The sequence below is a fragment of the Haliaeetus albicilla genome, chromosome 8 (assembly GCF_947461875.1).
Source record: "Haliaeetus albicilla chromosome 8, bHalAlb1.1, whole genome shotgun sequence".
NCBI classification, from domain to species: Eukaryota; Metazoa; Chordata; class Aves; order Accipitriformes; family Accipitridae; genus Haliaeetus; species Haliaeetus albicilla.
Window position 1 is genome coordinate 38031732 of NC_091490.1, and position 20031 is coordinate 38051762.

Consider the following 20031-nt stretch of genomic DNA (forward strand, 5'->3'; position numbering starts at 1 on the left):
AAGGGAAGGCAAGAGAAGGCAAGGCAAGGCAAGGCAAAACAAGGCAAGGCAAGAGAAGGCAAGGCAAGGCAAGGCAAGGCAAGGCAAGGCAAGGGAAGGCAAGGCAAGGCAAGGCAAGGGAAGGCAAGGCAAGGCAAGGCAAGGGAAGGCAAGGGAAGGGAAGGCAAGGCAAGGGAAGAGAAGGCAAGGCAAGGGAAGGCAAGGCAAGGCAAGGCAAGGAAAGGCAAGGGAAGGGAAGGCAAGGCAAGGGAAGAGAAGGCAAGGCAAGGGAAGGCAAGGCAAGGGAAGGCAAGGCAAGGCAAGGCAAAACAAGGCAAGGCAAAGCAATGCAAGGCAAGGCAAGGCCAGGCCGGCAGGGGGGACCCGCGCAGCTCGGCGGAGTAGGCGGGGCCTGCACTACAGGGGCGTGACCCGCACCACAGGGGCGTGGCCCGCACACCGGGGCGGGTCCGAGGGGGGAGGCGTGTCTCAGCGCACCCCGCCCCCTCCGCTCGGCTCACCATCACGCCACCGGCGGGCGGCGTCTCCGCCCCCTTCGCGCGTCCGCGGTTGACGGGGCGGCTGGGGCGGGGCGTCACGCGCGGGCCGCGCTTATAGTGCGCGGGGGCGGGGGGCGGGGGGCGGCGGCCACGGGAGCGCGGGATGGAGCGAGTGGTGCTGGTGACCGGTGCCAGCAGGTGAGCGGCGGGGACCGGGAGGGCGAGGACGAACGATAACGGAGCGGGCTGGGGCGAGCCGGGGCGGGCCGGGCCGGGGCTAAGCCCGGCCCGGCCCGCCCCGGCTCGCCCCAGCCCGCCAGCGCTGTATCTGACACCGTACCGTTGGCAGCGGCGTGGGGCTGGCCCTGTGCCGGCGGCTGCTGGAGGAGGATGGCCGCATCCACCTCTGTATCGCCTGCCGCAACGTCCAGAAGAGCGAGGCCACGCGAGACCTCATCCTGGCCACCCACCCCGCCGCCCGGGTCTCGACCGTGGAAGTGGACCTGGGTAACCTGGTTTCCGTCCTGCGTGTCGCCCGTGAGCTCCGCTGCAGGTATCGGATCTCCGTCCTCCGCCCCGCCGCCTCCCCCCCACCCCCCCGTGCCCCTCACCCACCCCTGTGCTCTTTACCCCACGCAGGTTTCAGCGCCTGGATTTTGTCTACCTCAACGCCGGGATCATGCCCAACCCACACGTGAACTTCAAGGCGCTCTGGCACGGTCTCCTTACCGGGTACGAGATAGCGGGGGCGAGGGACTGGTCCACGGCTCGCAGGGAGCGCGGGGTGCCGGCAGCATCACCGCGGCCGAGCCGTGTCCTCGTGTCCGGGGCTGAAGACCCTATCCCGTTCCCCAGGGTGACACGGAGCACATCCCCGTGGGATGCGTGGCCTCGAGTGGGGTGGGCTTGGCAGCTGGGCGAAGCGCCGAGGTGCTCCGAGGCACCTTGTGCCGCTTCTGATCCCTGCAGCGGGGCGAGGGTTCGCCCAAAGGCTGCGGTGCCTGGCGCTGGGGGCCGAGTGGAAAGCACTGGTGTGGTGGTGGGGAGGTCGTTTGCTCTTACTGGGTCTCCTTACTGTTGGTTTGGCTCCGCTGGACGTTTTTGTAGTCGCTCGAGGCTGCGGGTCGTGGTATTTCGTGAAACTAAATAGTTGGCGCTTGTTCTATAAGCACCGTGGGGGATAAACATCATTATTCTGTAAGCAACGTGGGGAAGCTGCGCTAGGGAGAAAAGTGACTTGCGTTGAGTCCGATACAGTTGTCGGGGTGTTGAACGTAGATGCTAGACTGCTTGCCTTATCTGAATTAGGCATGACCCTAGGGCTTAGTTCCATGCTGGAGCTTGATTCTGTTATCTGAATGTGAAATGGAAGAGCAAGACTTTTTTTTTTTTTTTTTTATTTTAATGGTACTTTACTGTGGTGAAGTGAAGGAAGGGACAAGTCTTCTCTGGTCTAGTCAATATTGAGACACCTGCAAATAAAGGGGCTTGGGTACTCTGTGAACTTTTTCCAGCCTTTTTTTTCACGAATTAATGGAGCCCCGGAAGGTGAAACTAGAAGGTCTGTCTGGAGCCTGTGAAGTGGGTGTTACTTCTGAAGGACTGAAGTGGGGGAGCCATAGAGGCCTCCTGGCACTGTTCCTCTCTAACTCCTGTCTTTGGCTTCCAGGAAGGTGCTTCACATGCTGACCACTGCAGAAGGCATAATGACCCAGACGGACAGGCTTAATGGAGATGGACTGCAGGAGGTGTTTGCTACCAACCTCTTCGGACACTTTATCCTGGTGAGACTGCACATGAAGATTGAGCCCTTGGTCTGGCGGTTGACGTGGGTAGGGATGGGTGCAGGTGGTACAGATGAATCAGTTCTGTCTTACAGGTTTGGATGCTGATGCAAGCTGGAGCCTGACAGATAAGGAATGATGGGACAAAGATCTTGGGCTTTGTTAAAATAGCAATAAATGGTGATAGTTGTTGTTGCAAGGGTTAATATAATCTTGAGGTTACTCTGGTTAGTCAGTGGACGGAGGTATGCCATACGTAGTTCCCTCTGTCCAGGGTGAATACCAAGAGTTGGCTATATTAAATTCTGAGGTGCTCAACTGAGCTGTGTAAGAGAATGGTGGCTGCTTGTAAATTCTCCTGGTGGACCTTGGGCTAGAAGTTACACCTAAGCAGCGGCTGCTTCTGGCTAGTCTAGTGAAGATTGGCCAAGACTAGGAAAGCTGAGATAAGCTCATTACTTTTAAAAACTGCAAAGTTATACTGCAAGACTTTAAAATTACTGCATCAAATAAGTTAACAATTATTTTGCAGGTTCGTCAACTTGAGTGTCTACTCTGCGGTAACGAAAAGCCCTCACGACTCATCTGGACCTCTTCCAGCAATGCCAGGGAGTCTGCCTTCAGCCTTTCTGACTATCAACATGCCAAGGGACGGGAATCATACAGTTCCTCCAAATATGCTACTGACCTGACAAGTGTGGTTCTGAACAGGAAATTTAATAAGCAGGTGATGATGGGGTTTGCATGTCTGAAGAAACCTAATGAGCTCCTACTATTTATAATTATCATTACATTGTTGTTACCTAGTTGCATTCATTCATAGCAATATGATAAGTTCCTTAATGCCCATGTAAGAACTAAACATGGCTGAGTTTCAGCTGGTGCTGGTGGAGAATCTGCCAGAGATTGCTTCTGGGGTTCTTGTCAGAAAAACTTGTGAAAGCAGAAGATTGTAGGAGCAGTCCCTACCTTGCAAGCTCTAGCTGTCTTTTTAGGCCAAAGAACTGATCTTAAAGAGCAAAGAGCTGCTGCTCTTTTCAGGCGTACCTGCTTATCAGAGCAAGGCTGCTCAGGCTGCTTTACCTGCAAGCACTTGAGGTGCAGGCTCTGCTGTCTCTCCTGATGGCTCCATGCTGCTATTCAATTTTGTCACACTAAGATGTATGAGCAACCTGCCTCCCCGTCACAGGGGATTGCCGGATTTTGTTGGCAAGCTGCGGCCCTAGTCCAGCGATAGCAAATGCACTCTTCTGAAATCATTCAGGAGAAAATGCTTTAGTCCTAGAAGGCTGAATTCGTCTCTTTTAAAAGTGAGGTAGCCTTTGATCTGAGTGGGCTGTAATTTGTGGGATGACTGCTGCTGCTGCTGAGCTGCATGTGGACTGCAAAGCGAGGTTGTGATGCATTGGGAGGCTGCGCCTTCTCTCTCATGGGCTTGCAATGGGCACAGATTTAGCATGAACATTTCCAATTTAGACCTCTCGGAAATCGCTACATCTAATCACCCTCTGGCTCTGGTAACTTCGGAGAGGAGAGCATCTACTATTAACTGGTCCCTATACTCACCTTCATTTTCCCCTATACTCACCTTCATTTTCTTGCTGAGAAGTACTAGGAGGGAGGGAGTATGACCCATTCTTTAACTGTTCTGTCTTTGCTCACTGACTCGGTTTCTTCTCTGCAGGGTCTGTATTCCAGCGTTGTTTGTCCTGGTCTTGTTATGTCTAACATGACCTACAGAATTTTGCCCGTTTTTCTCTGGAAGCTGCTAATGCCCATCATGTGGTTGGTAAGTGGATCTCCTGGCTGGTTTGGGGTTGAGGTCGCCCTGCTGTGATATACTTCACTGCAAGTCACGTGCAGTGTGCTTCTGGCTCCTTGCTACCCATGCTGCTATACAGCTCTTCCTTCTGTTGGATTGGGCAGGTTGGCCCCTCTGCAAACCTTCCCTTCGGCACCTTGGGGGCCAAATTTCCAAGCTGAGTTTGGAGCTTTGCACTGTCCATATGGCTGAAGGGCTGAACCCTGGCTCTAGCAGCGCTTGTCAAGGCTCTCCTCAGAAGGTTTGCAAGCCTGCTGTGGGCTTGTGAAACCCTATCATTTTGGTGGCAGCAGAGCTCAGGACAGAAATTGGCCTCTGTGCTTTGAAGTGCTGTTCATTTCTAGAACAGACTCTGTTTTTCAGTGTTCTTCTTTCCATCCCTCTGGAAGGCAGCATCTCCTGCTCTCTTCTTTCCATCCCTCTGGAAAGCAAAGCCTCCTGCTCTCTATTGCCTCTTCCCCAAAACTTCCCTTGCCTTTCTTCCTGTGGGCTTCAGCTTTTCAGGTTCACTACAGTTCTGTCCCTGAAAGGCTGCCTGCTCTGAGCCTTGGTGCTCTTGCTGCGAGATTGGCCTTTCTGCTTAAGCTGCCCCAGCTGACAGCAGCTGGTCCTGACGGATCGCGTTTCTCCTGGCACTGCCTTCTCAGTTGTCCTCAACACTGGCAGTACTGCAGATCCTCTCAGTCTCCTGCCGTGCGTGCTCTTGAGACCATTCAAGAAGAGGTGCCCGCAAGACATATGGGTGGCCTCTTGCTTTGGGGGTGAGCTCCGTGTGGGAGCAGGGAGTGAGGCTTGCTGCTCTGGTGGGTGGCTCCAGAAAATAGTTTGTGGTGATAAAGGGATGCTTTAGTCGTAAGGGTGCAGTGTTACCTGTAGTCAACTTTGAGAAGTATTTCTGCCTCTGGTAGATAGATTATGTGGTGTGGCCGGGCTCCAGAGGGCTTGCCAAAGAAACCTTGGGCCACAATACAGATTCTGTCATGTACTTCTTTTCCCCTCAGATCCGTTTTTTTGCCAAAACTTACACTCTGACACCGTATAACGGAGCAGAAGCTCATGTAAGTAGTTCACGACTTGATTTTAATATTTCTTCCTTCTGGGTAGCTCTTCCAGAGCCTGCTGGCTTGAACAAAGAGCCTCTCAGCAAGGCTGGTGGGTGGGTGCTGTATTTCACCCCTAAGGAGCATACAGCACTGAGTGCTGGGGGGCCAGCTGTGACCGGGGCTGATCTGCCAGGTGATGCTTTATGACCTTCATCAGGTACCCATAAAATAAATTATTTTGGAAAAACACTGTTCCTTCCGTCTCAGTCAGTGGTCTTCCCCTGCTTGGTGAAAGTGCCTGTGGTGTGTTTTCCTGTGTCCATGACAGCTGGGTCCTTGACCGCAGGCTCGGTTGGGACAGTGTGCACTAGACTCATACACATTTGTGCTGTTCTTCCTAGGTGTGGCTGTTCAAACAGAAGCCTGAGCACCTGGATGCACTTGTCAAATACCACAGCTGTACTTCTGGACTGGGGAAGAGCTATGTGGAGCCCAGAAAGGTAAATGGAGCGGCAGCCTCCTGCTGCAGGGGACTTGGCTAGGGTTCTGCCATCTGCCTTGCATGAAAGGGTTGGTGCCAAGGGTGTCCTGTGGCTGGAATGGAAACAAGATGCATATTGAATGCTGAGCAGCAAGGAGGGATGTGGGGTTATCTGCGAGGTTTCCTAGAGTAACTCCTGGCTCAGGCTGGAGTATGGAAGACCATGGAGATGATGGTTAGAACAGGATGAGTATGTAATGATGCTTCCCCAAAATATGTTCTGGCTTGTGCCCTGGTGATAGGTGTCTTCGGTTGCCTCTCTGTAAATGTAGAAGCTCTGGAGATGCACTTTGCCTATACTCAGAGCTGCCCTAAGCATCTGTGCTGGTTGCCACCAAGGTGATGGTCTCACAGTGCTGTTCTTCTTGTCTTCCAGCTTGATGTGGACGAAGAAACTGCTGAGAAGTTTTACCAAAAGCTGTTGGAACTGGAGAAGGAGACTCTAGAGAGATACAGCGATCTCCTAGATTAAGGAAAGCCAGTCTCAGTGGGATAACAGTCTCATATCAGTAACATGGGCTTTCTTCATTCAGGTGCTACTTGTGTTGCCTGCTGTTCTGCAGGCACATGGCTTCAGACCCTATCTTCCTTCTTGACAGAAGGTGACCGGTTCCTGAAAATGGAAATGTAAAAACTGAAGAGAAATACTTAGACTTTTTGGCATGGGATTTTTTTTTTCTGGCATAAAACTGGAGGCCTAGGGTAGGTGGAGACTGCCTTAACACGGTTGCAAAGCAGTGTCTTCCAAAAGCATGACTGAACTGTGCACAGTTCAGGAACAGCCTCAAAATGTGTAGTTTAAATCTGGCTTAGTGCAGGAAAGGCAACAGTCTGGGGTGCTGCCCTGCGTCTTGGCTCTACCAGTCTTTCTAGATGGCTCGAATGCATTACCTGTGGCTGATCCTGAAATACTTGAAGGTTCATCTTCAGAAAGGCTGCTCTTAACACTCGTACACCAAAGCTGGGACCAGCTTTCCAGATGTGCTCAACAAGATTGAACCTTACTGGAAGTCAGGTTCCGCACAGTGTCCGAAGCCCAGTTCCTGAAGAGCTGGCCTGAGAAGCGCACCCCTTGCCTCAACTGTGAGGACAGACGCCTTGCTGTCCCTCGGGTGTAGGACCAAAAAGGTTGTAACCACGACTGCCTGGAAAGACTGAAGCTGTTGACGTTAACCTGGGCTCGAGGCTAGTCTGCTCTGTTTGTGGCAAGAGTGAGAGGTTGCCATGTTATTTTATCTATTTAACTCTCTTTTTATATAAATCCACTGTACCAAGTATACTTCCTGTTGTCTGTCCGGGGACCTTCACCAAATACCTGATGTACTTCAAATGCTGCAATGAATAAATGACTGGAACTGACTTGTCCTTGCTGCGGTGGTGTTTTTACTCCCACAGCTGGCTGCTTTTTGCCTCGGAGGGCTGGAAGGGAGGTTGGTTTCTTGCCTTGCACAAGAAGCCTGTGCGTACCTGGGGAAGCGCAGGGTCTCTTCTCTCCTGCCACAGGAGAGCTGTTAACCGTGAATGAAAGACATGAGTGACTTCCAAAGACTTCAGTGTGGTTTTGTGTGTTGAGCACCTGTGGGGTGTCCGAGACTATTTCCCAGCCTTCGGCGCTCGGGAAGCGTAGACGTCTCCGGTGCTTGCTCACCCCGATGTGTCACATAATTACTGATTTAATGCTCCCTAGTAAGGGAGTATTATAGTGTGCCCAAGCGCTTCCCTGGGGCCTGGCAGGAGCCAGGTGAGGTGAGGCGGGAGGCTGTGCTGCTCAGCCCTGCACCACCCCGGCTGCGGCAGAGACTCCCTGAGCTCTGGAGGTGCGGCTGTCCCGCTGGGGCAGGCTGGGGTGCCCACAGGGAGGGTTGGCTCGGGGGTCTGTGGAGGAAACTGCAGAAGCGCGAAGCTGGCGCCTGGGAGAATCCCGGCTCTGCAGAGGCTCTTCATTGAGTTGGCTTGTAGCAACAGATTTAGAGTCTTGCTTTTATTTTTTTCCTTCTTTCTTCCCACTCTCCGTTGTTTTTGAGCATCTCTGCAAAGTAGAGGGGTACTGCTAGCCTGGGGGTGTCTGCCGTAGAAATAGCTCAGTCCTGAGTTTGGTCTGAGCAGCACCTCTCAGCTCAGCCCTCATGTGAATACCTGAGCTACCAGTGTGGATGGGGATGTACTGTACTCTCTTTTGGCCTGACTTTGGGACAGGGTGAGAAGTTGGCCATTCTGGAGTGGTGCTTCCCTTGGCTAGAGCTGGGGCCGTTCGGGGGGTTGAAGTAGATCAGGGTGTGCTTACGAGGACCTTTATTTAAATGCAATGAAGTCTGTCCCAGCACCAGATCTGGGTGCTGTGGCTTTGTTCAGCTGCATCCTGAACACCCCTGGGGCCAGACACCCCAGTCCACCCCCACCTGTCTTGAGCCGTTTCTTCTCCGCAGGGAAGGAGTCAGTGGCTGGCTGTCTCTTCAACTTGGTGTACTTGATCCCCACAGCATCCTACAGAGGTATTTGGCTCCTTGTTCTGGGGAGTAATTAAGCATGTCATCTTGATTGGGTTTAGATGAGCATCCTGAACTTTGCTGTGCTTCTGCCTTGGGCTCTAGTAGGTATCATTCACCCTCTCCACCTTTAGGATTCCCCACCCACCCCAAAGCCAGAGGCACTCAGTCATTCCTTATCTGTGCTCTGACTGCTCTCTGCTACCACCCCTGCCTCATTTTATCGCTGGGGAGAGAGAAATGAAATAGCAAATGCTACTCAAAACAGAGTCTGACACAACGCTTCATGAAATGAGCGCAACTCAATGGGAGGTGGGGAGGACAGGGCTCTTTCTTACACCAAGCTGATCACCTGTATTGTCCTGTATCCGCTGCATTCTGGCACTGTAGATGTGACAGTCCAAGGACTTGAATGCAGTAAGGTCTGGAGGTGCTAGAGGAGGTAGCTTTGAATAAGCTAGTACAGTTAGGAAAAATAAATACTTTCTGATACACAAGGGTTTTTTTAAAGCCTGGAATAAAGTGGGAAATATCTAGGCTGGGCAGAGATTGGTGACCATAGGTAGGACCATAGGGTTTTTTTCTTCAAGTGTGTGCTTGTGGGCTGAATTTGCCCAGTTATCAGGGGATGTTGTGCCTGATGAGATGGGGTCAGTGCTTTTAGCCTGTGGAACATGCAGAGGCTGGTGGGGGGAGAGGACGCATGGTATACCACCACCAGTCATTGAGTTATCCATGGCACTGGTGTCAAGTAGAGCTATGAATGGGTTTCTGGGCTCATCTAAAAAGCACTTTGTAGCTCTCCCTTAAGGATTTGGGGCTCAGGGTTAGAGAAAAAGTGTGTTTTTATCCTGTTGTGTCTGAGTGCAGCCTGCTGCATGGTTTAGTTTCACCTGCTTGGTTGCTGTGAAGGCAGCTGGTGCACTGCAATGTATGTTACATCCTGGGAGATGTTACGTCCTGGGAGATGCAAACGTGGGATTCAGGAGTTGTGGGGGATCTGTCGCAGCGTGTGGTTGTGGTTGGCGTGGATGCAAAGTGGCTTCCAGAGATCTCTAGCTCAGCTTCCTGCTCGAACAGAGTTCCATGAAGTAGGAACAAAAGACACTAAAGCACAATCTGAGCCCTGGAGAGATGGGGCAACCTGGAAAGATGGGATAAAACTAGTGGTTTCCCATGAGTTTGGTGGTGCATGGAGCTGGAGATGCGCAATAAGCCCAGGTGTCTCCAGAAGACTGCTCTTCACTTGGAGGAGGTTCTCTAGTGTCCTACAGCACTTGTCACAGGGCCCCACTGCTCTATAAGGATTTCTGCCTGCTTTTGTGACCCCAGGCATCATTGTCCATGCCCTTCTGTAGAAGGAAACTTGGCCGTGCTCAACCTCACCTTCTGCTCCTCGCCTCCGTGTTGAGAAGTTGGATGTCTCTGCATCCAAAGGATGGGACTGTTCTGTGGGATGGGAACCATAACCACCTCTCAGGTTTTGTCCTTCATCCTGAAAGACAGGTAGGACCTGGTGCCTTGAAATGGAGACTGCCCAAAGGGCAGGGGGTGGCTCAGCTGTTTGTTGCCCTCTGTGAACTTTGCCTGGTGAATCTGGCCCGAGGGGTTTGGCTGCCCACCACCCAGTGTGACTGTGAGCAGAGCTGGCTGATGCTCTGGAGCTGCTGGTCTGCAGGGAGGGATGGCTCCTCGTGCCCTGCTCTTGGCTAACAGGTGCCTATGCATGGAGCTTAATCCCCTAGCTAATCCCTTTTGGCCAGCAGGTGCATCCAGGCACGAAAGCAGTAGTGGAGAAATGGCAACTAGGTCAAGGAGAGCAGGCAGGTACGTGCATCTGTCAACCTCTTCCCAATGCGCTCCCGTCCCCTCGTCTTCGCTTGCTAAGGTAGCGGAGGCACCCCTGATGCCATCGCATGAGTCAGGTGCCTCCATTGAGGTCGTGCATGTGGAGCTGTCGAGCCCTTTGTGCAATGAAAACAGGTCCTGCCCAGAGCGTGGGGCCCCATGTCAGAGCCGGGGGTGACGCAGGGCAGTGAGAAATGCCAGGCATGGGATGGGGGAAGAGCCGGCAGTGGCAACTGTGAGTCAGTGCAGACAGGAGTTTTCTGTTTGCGATCCTCGGGTACGGAGCTTTCCAGAGACGTTCTAGGGCAGGTCCCGAGTGTGAAAACTCATCGCGGTTGCTCTATGACATCCTGTGCAGTCAGGCTGTGCAATCTAATATCTAATCATCATGCATCGTCCCAAGTCACCGGTTTCTTATCTTCATGGGCCGATGCCTTGCCTTGCTCCAAACACAGTCCGAGTGCTGCATTGCTTTACAGCTCAGCCTGCTTTCAGCTATGGAGGGTACAGATAACAGAAGCGTGGGTGGGAATGCCAGCGCGAGCCGTGGCCAAGGTTGGAGAAAGCTTGAAATCAGTGTGGCAGGGCTGAAATCCCCGCAGCTGGGTGACCTCTTCCCCTCCAGGAGGAGAAGGCAATGGGATTGAAGGAAGCAACAAGGATCAGCGTATACCCCTGTAAACAGGGGTGGATGTGATACAGCCAGTTTGTGTTGAAACATCCATGGTTAACCGTTGAATGGCAACTTTGATGTTGAAAGCGCTCGGAGAGGAGCTGCCCAGAGGGGCTGGAGGGGAGAGGAGAGATGTAGCTCTGAAGAGCTGGGTGAGAAACAGGGAACAGAAACTCCTCTGGGAGTGTTGCAGGAGCGTGATGAGTCTGGCAGGGAAAAGCCAAGGGAGGCATGGGTCCAGGTGGGTTTTGCCAAGCATGGGCAAACTGTGAAGCCCCAGGAAGTTTTTGGCTAGGAGGGAGCTCTCACACTTCCAGCCAGCTCTGCTCTGAGCAGCAATGGCCTCGCAGCTGGACCAGGCAGCTCAGGGATGTGTCCAGGTGAGTTCTGAAGTCTCCAGGGATAAAGACCCCGCAGCTCTCCCAGGCCCTGTCCAGGGGCTGCTTCCACATACTGCCCCACTTTGCAGCTTCCCAGGGGAGGGTAAGGCTGAATTGCTTGAAGGATGAGATGCCGGAGGCTCGGGGCAGATGTGTGCCACATGGCCAAGGAAATGGGAAAGCCCAAAGAGAACCAAGACCGCCTGCAGGGTCAGGGAGGCTTTTCAGTGCTGCTTTGCAAAACACGGAGCTGTGCCCAAAGGGGAAACCTCCACCAGGGGAACTGGTGGAGTTAAGGAACAGCTTGTGAGAAGAATCAGAATGAGTAGTAAATCCTTTATCTAGCTCATCAATAGATGCTCCTGTGTAAGAGCAGAGCTTGAAGAGGCTGCGGTGCTGTAATTAACGTTTTTGGCATTGGTGGTCAGTGAGAGGAGCCTGGGAAGGCTGCCCTGCCAGAAACCCTCTTGCAGATGCAAGGATTTGTATCAAACCAAAGTGCTAGCAGGAGAGACTACAGGGCAGGCAGATGAATGACCAGGGCTGGCTGACATTCATATTGAGGCAAAGTAGCTGAACTGATCGCTGTGCATTCATTTCTCCCTTAAAACTGCCTCAAGCAAAGCAAGGAGGAGGAGGTGGCTGGATCCCCAGCCTGGGGTCAAGCTGTGCAAGGTCTTGCTGCAAGGCAGCGCAGATGCTGAACTCTTATGTAGGATTCTCTTTCTTGAAAGAGAAGCTACTAAAGACAAAGATGGCCTCAGGGTGCATGGGGGAGGCACTGCTCCAGTCCTGCCCTGCTCTTTGTTTCCATCTGTCTCAGCAGAAGCTTTGGTCGGTTCAGTTTGGTTCAGCATCCCCTGAAAGAACCTACGTCTGCTCCTCCAGGGCAGTGACTCTGGGAGGAATGTGGGAGTCAGGCAGAGAGGAGGTGGCAGGATGTTCAGGGCCCCCTCCAGGGCTGGCTGCATGGAGAGAGCCCCCATAAGCCTCCTTTGGTACCACAGCAGCGAGACAGCACGTCGTGCCACCCCCAGCTGAGCATCGCAGGCTGAACACAGTCTCACCCCCAAGGGACAGCAGTGGCCTCAGGGGTGGGGGGGATCTAGCCCGTCTCTACAAGTGCCTGTGTGGGACAGGGCTGAGAGGACAGCCATGCTTTTGAGCATCATATTCAGCTCTGGAGACCTAGGCATGCTCGCCCCTCCTGAGATTCACCTCTGAAGTAGCTCCATGAGTCACTGTGGCCTGCACCTCTCTGGGAAACACAAGGCAGGTGCAGCAATATCTCATGTCCTTGTCATCTGAATAGATGGTGGCTCATCCATGGTAAGCCAGCAAAACCCAGACCTGCTGAGATGGTTTGGATAAGTCATTTCCAAGCAGCGGCTCACGGAGGCTGCAGGGATGCTGCTCTGCACCTGCCAGCCCTGCAGAGCCCAGGAACACGTGCTGCATGGCCTCCAGGCACCAGTGATTTATTAATGGCCTTAAAATGCAGTAACACCACTCAGGAGTGGAGCAGATCCTCACACTACCTCCCCATGCTCTGTCTGTCAGCAGCTGCCACAGCTTAGGGGTCAGGAGACCTGCATCACATCCCTGCCTTGAATTCCCTGGATACCTTTCAGCAGGTCATGGCTTCCTTGGCCTTGGGCAGCTCTTGAGTTGACTCAGGCTATTCATGCTGTGCCCAGCAGTTCCCCAGACAGCTCATGATAGGCATTCTTGTCTGAAGAGGGACATGTTGTCACCTGGGTCTGGGCTGTGTGGACGGGAGTGGACAGAACACTTGGGTCCATGCGATAGCAGAGCTGTTGGTGAACAGAAAGGGTTGGAGGGCAGCTGTGAGGACGTCTGCATCTCTGGGCTAGCGGCCAGGCAATGGCAGAGATTGGGGTCAGTGAAGTTATGGAGAGGAGGCTGTAGCACACACATTGCCTCATGTTTAGGCTGGAAGGGAACACCAGATCTAAGGATCTAAGGTGAGAGAAATTGGATTGGTGGGAGCAATGGGCAGTTTGGGCATTTCTCAGTATACAGGCGGTAAGTTGTGTCTCCAGATGTTTTGTTATAGACTCACTGGAGTGTTGATGACATGGCCTTCTGAAGGTCCCTTGTCAGGGATGTCCCACTTGGAGCAGGACTGGCACCAGCACTAATAATGCACCTCTCTGTTCCCTGCAGGGCCCCACAGTGCTGGTCATGTCCTTGGGCTCTCCTGCTCTCCTTTCGTGCCCTGAGCCATGAGGCTTCTGTATCCAGGGGTCTTATGTGCTGGCCTTGCAGTTCACATCTGAGATAAGAGGTCCATCCTCATGCCCAAACATCTCCTGTAGGGCGAGCTCTCTCCAAGGGGGAAGATATGCCAGGGTAGCTTAGCCCCTGGGATGCTTGGCCATGGAGACATCTGCGGTGGAGTTCCCTGCTGTGCATGGGGTGGGTGCTTTGGCAGCTTCCCTCTCACATAGCGGGCCTTTCGGAGACCCCTCTGCCATTTGCAGTGGGACCAGAAGTCAACAGAGATCCCCTGGCTGTGGGAGACCCAGCCACTCACACGAGCAGTGCCTAGTTTGGCTCCCGTAGCAGACATTGGGACAGAACTTTTGCCTTTCTGAAATGCAGCCCTTGGGCTGGTGAACCACCTGGCAGCGCGCCGACCTGGCAGGAAGCTCTCGCTGGATGCCAGAGAGCTGCCTCAGTCCCGTGGGCACCAGCGGCTTCCTCCCAGCCACGTGGTGATGGCCCTCGGCACTTCCTTCATCAACAAAGCCCTTGGCAGGTTTGGTGGCTCCTGCCAGGGCAGCTGAGGTCCCGGGCACAGCATTTAGTGAGAAGGGACCATGAGGGTGGGACGTATCCTGCAGGAGATGTCGCTCCTCGGTGCACACCGTCGTTCTCCGACCGTGGAGACTGAGAGCTGGGTCTCTCTTCCCAGACTCGAGGACAACGCTGTTGGGGTGTAGAGCAGTAGTGTTGATGAGGATATAAGGGAGAAGGGTGAGCACGCAGTCAAGGTGGTGGAATGAGAAGCTGGTGGGATGGAGGTGTCTTCCCAAATGTCCCTTACGTCCTCCATGAGCCCGCAGGATCCTCAGTGAGGCGTGGGCACTGTCTGCGGTGGAGCGAGCTCCTTTTGTTATTCCAGGACAAACAGGGAGCATGTCAGGACAGGTTTGGTGATGCTGGGGCTGGTTCCATCTCCAGACATCCTGCCAGGGACACCTCACCGGCAGGCGCTGCTGGCACGTAGTGGCTAGAGAGACTTGCCCCAGCACATCCACCCTACCATTTCAATCACCTTCCCTGAATGCTGCAGATAGGGCTGATGCTCACTGCTCGCTGCTTGACGAGCTGAGCTTTGTAATTAGTTGCAACAGGACCTGCCAACACTCCTTGTGACCCAGACCTCTGCCAGGGAGAGGTCATACCTTTATCAGCCCTTGCTAAGCCCTATTTTCTCCTCACCTTTTCCTCTTGACTGTGCCCACATCTCTCTGACACGTGATGTGTGACTCTCAGCAGTGACATGATTGCTGCAAGACAAAGGTCGGCCTTTGCGGTGTTTAGCAGAGCACCGGTATGTGAGCTGTGGGTCCAACCACAGTGTCCTGGACAACACGAAAGCGCTGCTTGGAGCAGGACAGGCAGTCCATCCCGGACCTTACCCATGCTCGCTTTGCCGGCATTGCCAAATGCGGACCACCAGCAGCTTCTGCAGGAGCTGGCCAGGGTGTGAAACCTCTGCCCAGGTTTTCCTGCACAGCCCAGGTCCCCTGACCACTCAGGTTCATGGTTCAGCTCAGGAGAGAGCAGAGCAGGGTATTAACAAGAGGGACGTCCCAAGGTGGGTGCCAGAGCAGCTGGGAGTTGTGCAGGAATGCCAGGCTGGTTTCCCTGGAGCCAAAACAACTGAAGCCAACCAGTCCTCAGAGACTCACTTTTGTCCGAGTTGGAGGTTTGCCCAGGAAATTCTAGTGGGGTCTTCTGTCTGGGAGATTGAAAGAGAAGGTTTTGCCTCCTTGCTTCGCCCAGGTATGAGCAGTACCATACCCTCCCCAAGCCCCTCCTTCCCCTGTGGACCCCGCTTGTCCCCAGCCCCTGTCTTTGCAGGGTGCAGCTGGGTCAGCTGGGGAGGGGGTCCAGGGGAGGTGAGAAAGTGTGAGTGCAAGATGCTACACTCAGGGCTGCGTGGAGAGATTGCTGACCTTCTGCACCAGCTTGTTAGATGATGGGTTTTTTTCTAAAAATGCCTATTTTGTGTTTTCAGCTGAAAGTTCATCTCTAGAGGGGCTGCTTTTTGTGACCGCGCCAGGTTTTGGTGACAGCTTGTGCGATGCACGCGGGCGCAGACGGGTCCTCATGGAGTCCCCGTGTGAAGGGTGGTGTGAGCCCGTGCGTGTGGCACCTGGGGATGCTGCTGCTGCGGTGAACCCGCTGCGCATCCCTTCCCATCACAGCCTCCCACCAAAGGGTGGGATGTGCAGACGTGAGAGGGGCAAGGGGGGACATGCTCATCCTCCTGAAATGGCCCAGAAGCCAAGGGGCGGCTCATAGCCGTGTGTGTCTGGGTACTGACGGAGCGGCCACGGCAGTGTGTGGGTGTGCTGGAAGCGTGCCGATGCGGCAGGGCATTGGCATTAGCTAAGTGGCCTCAAAACCCAGGGATGGTCTTGCACAGCCCCACGCAGCAGAGAGGGCATGTTGTGCTGTGATGTGCATGCTCAAGGGGATTTATATTTTGAAACACAGCAAGGTGGAACCTCTCCTTGATCACAGGGGCTCAGCCAGGTTTAATTACCGTGTGTGGTGGGGACGGGTACAAAGAGCTGGCATCTCAGGAAGGCAGGATGTGTATAGCTGCATCCCTGCGCTGCGGAAGGCGGCACTGGGTATGAGCTGGGGGTCAGGGGGATGGACACTCCCCTCTGTTACCCTCTGGCTTTTTTTGTCACCTTTTGTGTTGCTCAAAGCTGGGTTCCTAGCCAGACCTGTTTTCCCGGCCGTGCCACACATGGGGTAACCACAGGGCAGGGGGATCCCATGGATGAAGAACAGGGCTGCAGGGTCTCCAAGGCTGCCATGGCAGCCGTGCTGCCTGCACCCCACAGGCACCAATGCCAGCACAGGACAGGCACCCACAGTGTGCAGAAAACCCTAGACAGGTCCAAAAAGTCTCTGACACTGATGGGAAAATACCAGGCCCCAGGGTCTGGCACTGCGTGGTGAATGGGAATAGGAAACCATGAATTTCAGCATAATATAAGGCAAAACTTGCATGAAGTCCCACTTTTCTTGCACTACAGTAACCCGTCCTGAGCTTTGCACTTAGTGCCTATGCAGCTCAGCTTGGCACAAGTTCTCCTAAACCCAGCTTTAAGCTGCTCTCATAAGCCCTCACCAGGTTGAACAGACCTGCCTAGGAAAGCCTGGGACTTATCCCAGCCAGCTAGCCCATCTGACACAGCACAACTCTCCTGGCCTGCTCCAGGTTTTAAAAAACACCCTTTTAAAGTTTTATTGTTATTATTTTTAAGACATATTTTTAAATTTGTCTCCTCTTCTGGCTAGGACAGACCTCCTCTGTCTGCCTGGGGCTTTCTGAAGGAGAGATGCTGAAAGATCAGGTTTGATGCAGGCGTGCCTCTCGCAGGTGACATGGGTTGGACGGCCTCAGAAAAACATGATTTCCAAGGCATGTGCCTGTTCACCCACGTTTGACTCACAGGCGTAAACACAAGTGTCACTGTTGAGGTCAGTAGGGAAATCTCTCAAATTGCTGTGCTACTCAGGGTCACATCACAAGCTTTCCCGTCTAGCCTATTTGCTCCATGAGATGGATTTCCTCCTTCAGCGAACGGAGATAGGAGGGAGCTCCCCTCACCCTGGGCACCTGCAGCAAACCTGTGTGGTGGAGCTGACGCATGAGGGACTGTCGCCGCTTGCTGCGGCCCCTCGCCAGGCTGTGTGGCCTCCCGCTGTCCGACCATGAGCCGTCCCCAGATCAGTGGCATCTGTTGAGTCCACCTCTCACTTCAAATGCTCAGGTATCTCTCTGCTGGCCCTTGGCAGGTACAGAAGCATCGCCTTCATGAGCCCTTGGCTGCTGTTGGCAGCAGGCACAGAGGTGTAGAGCCCAGGGACATGACATGCTCCACCAGCCTCTTTCTATGTATGACCTCTAGAAGGCACAGCTGGACTAGCTTATAGTGCCTTGCAAAAATTCAGCGTGGGAATGCTAATAAGGAGACCTGCCTCTTGCAGCTTTGGTCTCTCTCAACAGGATGTGGTGCTGGCACCCAAGTCCAGGGGACCAAAGCCACAGGAGCTGGGGCCACAGGGAGGTGCTGGGAAGAGCTACAGCACATACCAGGAGTGTGCGAGGATCAACCACAGCCTCTAGCTCACCTTGCTCACCTCCGGGCCAGACAACAAGGAAGATGACGTGTCCTGCTGAGGATGCTAGGTGTCCCTCAGCTTTTGGCCCTACGTTAGCTGGGGTGTGTCCTGCACAGGTGTGTGTCCTTGTCACCCTCACCACTGATACAAGACTGGCAGGAGTGGCTGACGTGCCAGAGGGTCGTGCTGCCATCCAGAGACAGGCTGGAGAAATGGGCTGGCAGGGGCCTCACGCAGTTCAACACAGGGGACTGCGAAGTCCTGCGCCTGGGGAGGAACAACCCCCCCACCCCAGTACATGCTGGGGGTCACCCAGCTGGAAAACAGCTTGGCAGAAAATGCCCCAAGAGGGGTGGTGGACACCAAGTTGAACGTGAGCCGGCAACGCGCCCTGGCAGCAAAGGTGGCTGACGGTGTCCTGGCCTGCATTAGGGGGAATGCTGCCAGCAGGTTGAGGGAGGTGATCCTTCCCCTCTGCTCAGCACTGGTGAGACCACACCTGGGGTGCTGTGTCCAGTTCGGGGCTGCCCAGTACAAGAGAGACATGGAGAAAGTCCGGCGCGGGACCACCGCCATGGCGAAGGGACCGCAGCACCTCTCCCGCAAGGAAAGACCGGGCGAGCTGGGACTCTTCGGCCCGGCGAGGGTCTCGGGCAGGCTCAGCGCTGGCTCTCTGCCCCCACTATGAAGCATTTTAATTGCAAAGAATTTTACGGGGCTGCGGTGCCACGCGGTGGTGCTGCGCCCCCGCCGAGCGGGGCTGCGGCCGCCGGCGGGCACAGACCGGCGGCCCCGCCCGGGACCACCCGCCCGGGGTCACCCCCAACCCGCCCTTGGGCACGGAGCATCCCCCGGGGAGCGGTACCCGGGCGAGGGGAGCCCCCCGCCGCCCCAGAACTGGGGGTGACGGCGGTTGTCCTCAAAGGGCGCGATGGGTGCGCTGCCTCCCTCCGTCCTGCCGAGCTCCGGCATCCCCCAAAACCGAGAAGAAGGACTCCCTAGGTCTAGCATGGGGGCAGCCCAGACCGTAAACCTCCCACCACCCTATCCGTGGCCTGACTTGACCCATCACGCCACCGTCTCCCCGCTGCTAGTGCCTGGCACAAAGCGCTGCCCAGACCTCACGGAGGCTCGGATCAGCACAGGGAGGTGGAAGGCACACAAGGGCATGATTCCCAGGGGGGGCAGGTTTTTTGCACCCACTGCTCCAGGCGCAGAGATGCTCTGTTCCTGCCATGGGGTTGTTAGATTCCCTTTTTCCCAGACCCGGTGATGTTTTCACTTGGGGCACTTGCAGAAAGGGCAGCCCTGGCTTTGCACAAGACCAGTCACACAGCGTGGGGTCAGGCGTGAAGACACTGGGGCCTCATGCTGGGGCCAGGGTCTGGGCCAGCCTTCTTCAGCGAGACAGAAAAAACAGTGCCACACTTGCTTGCTCTGCTGTCCTCCTCTGTCTGTGGGTTTGTCTTGTGTTTTTTCTTGGAGGGGGAATGTTGAGACTTCAGAGATGACCACAGTGAACCCAAAGTGCCCGTTGCTGTCTCCTCTTGCCCCCAAAGGACAGGCTTAAACTTGTCTTTAACCCAAGCTAAACACCACCAGAAAGGCTTTACTTCCCCTTAAAAGAAAAGAAATCAACACAGGATGACAGTAATATGTGAAACCCTTTCTTTTCGTTTTGAAATACTGTGGTCGATTTGTTTTCCTTCTTTTTTTCCAGCCTTTGAAAGCGACCGTTAGGAAAAGGCTTAAAAAGGTTTAGGTGCTGCTTGCCGCGGGACCTCTCGGGGCTGCTCTCAGCTGCTAGCCCTGACAGTGACCCTCCTGCTTGGGGGTCCAGCTCTCTGAGCCAGCTGAGATCTCCCGGAGGCCCCCCAGGACGTGAGCTGGGGGATGAGAAGCCCCAGTGTTTCATCCTCAGGGCAGTCTCTGCTGACAGATGGAGTAGCTGCCCCCCGGGGAAGCTCAGCTGTTGTCAGCACTGAGCGGTGGAAATGGAAGTGAAGAAGCTGGTGCCCGAGGGACATTTTATCCTTGAGAGAGGCTGCTGGGGGGAGGCTTTTAAAAATGCCTTTCCCATTCTACCGCTCTCCAGTTGCCCGAAGGTTGGCTGGCCTTGTCCTCCCATCCTCCCTGGCTGCTTTCTCTCCGCTCAGCCTTGCTGCAGGGACCCACGCATCCCTGCCCCCTTCTCCACAAGCTTTGCTTCCCAGGGAGGCCGGAGGAGAGGGGGGGCACGGTGCCATGCCACACGAAGCCTGCGGTCCTGGCCCTGGAGTCAGCAGCTTCTGCTGTCCCCCGTGCCACAGCCGTTTCCTCTCTCGCAGAAAAATGTTTTCTTTGTGTCTGGCAGCTCCATCCCTGCAGTCTGTCTCTGGGAGAGAGAATGGGACGGGAGAGCCGGATCCCGCCCCCCCCCTAGGCTGCAGACACCAGGTTTGGGGTGGTTTTGGGACATGTGTGTGTTAAAGGATTAGGGGTGCTTCTCTGGTGCAAAGCCTTGCTTCAGCGAGAGCTTCGAGTGGCCTCTCGTCCCACCCACTGTGCGTGTGGCTTCTCCCTCTGATCTGGGGGCA

The 20031-nt window shown here is 54.6% G+C and overlaps 1 protein-coding gene across 1 annotated transcript; it reads left to right on the forward strand.

The window, feature by feature from the left end:
• Positions 1-536: 536 nt before the first annotated feature.
• HSD17B7 (hydroxysteroid 17-beta dehydrogenase 7) lies at positions 537-7028 on the forward strand. The gene is made up of 9 exons (XM_069789929.1): positions 537-677; positions 829-1032; positions 1119-1211; positions 2149-2263; positions 2796-2990; positions 3948-4052; positions 5087-5143; positions 5530-5628; positions 6046-7028. Exons 1-9 carry the CDS (start codon positions 643-645, stop codon positions 6139-6141), a joined length of 999 nt encoding a protein of 332 aa, XP_069646030.1. The 5' UTR covers positions 537-642; the 3' UTR covers positions 6142-7028.
• Positions 7029-20031: the final 13003 nt, after the last annotated feature.

Excerpts from the sequence above, each read along its gene's own strand:
- HSD17B7 (XM_069789929.1), top strand. The coding sequence starts at position 643 with ATGGAGCGAGTGGTGCTGGTGACCGGTGCCAGCAG. Across the intron at positions 1,212-2,148 it reads TGGCACGGTCTCCTTACCGG|GAAGGTGCTTCACATGCTGA; the intron begins GTACGAGATAGC and ends TTTGGCTTCCAG. Across the intron at positions 2,264-2,795 it reads TCTTCGGACACTTTATCCTG|GTTCGTCAACTTGAGTGTCT; the intron begins GTGAGACTGCAC and ends ATTATTTTGCAG.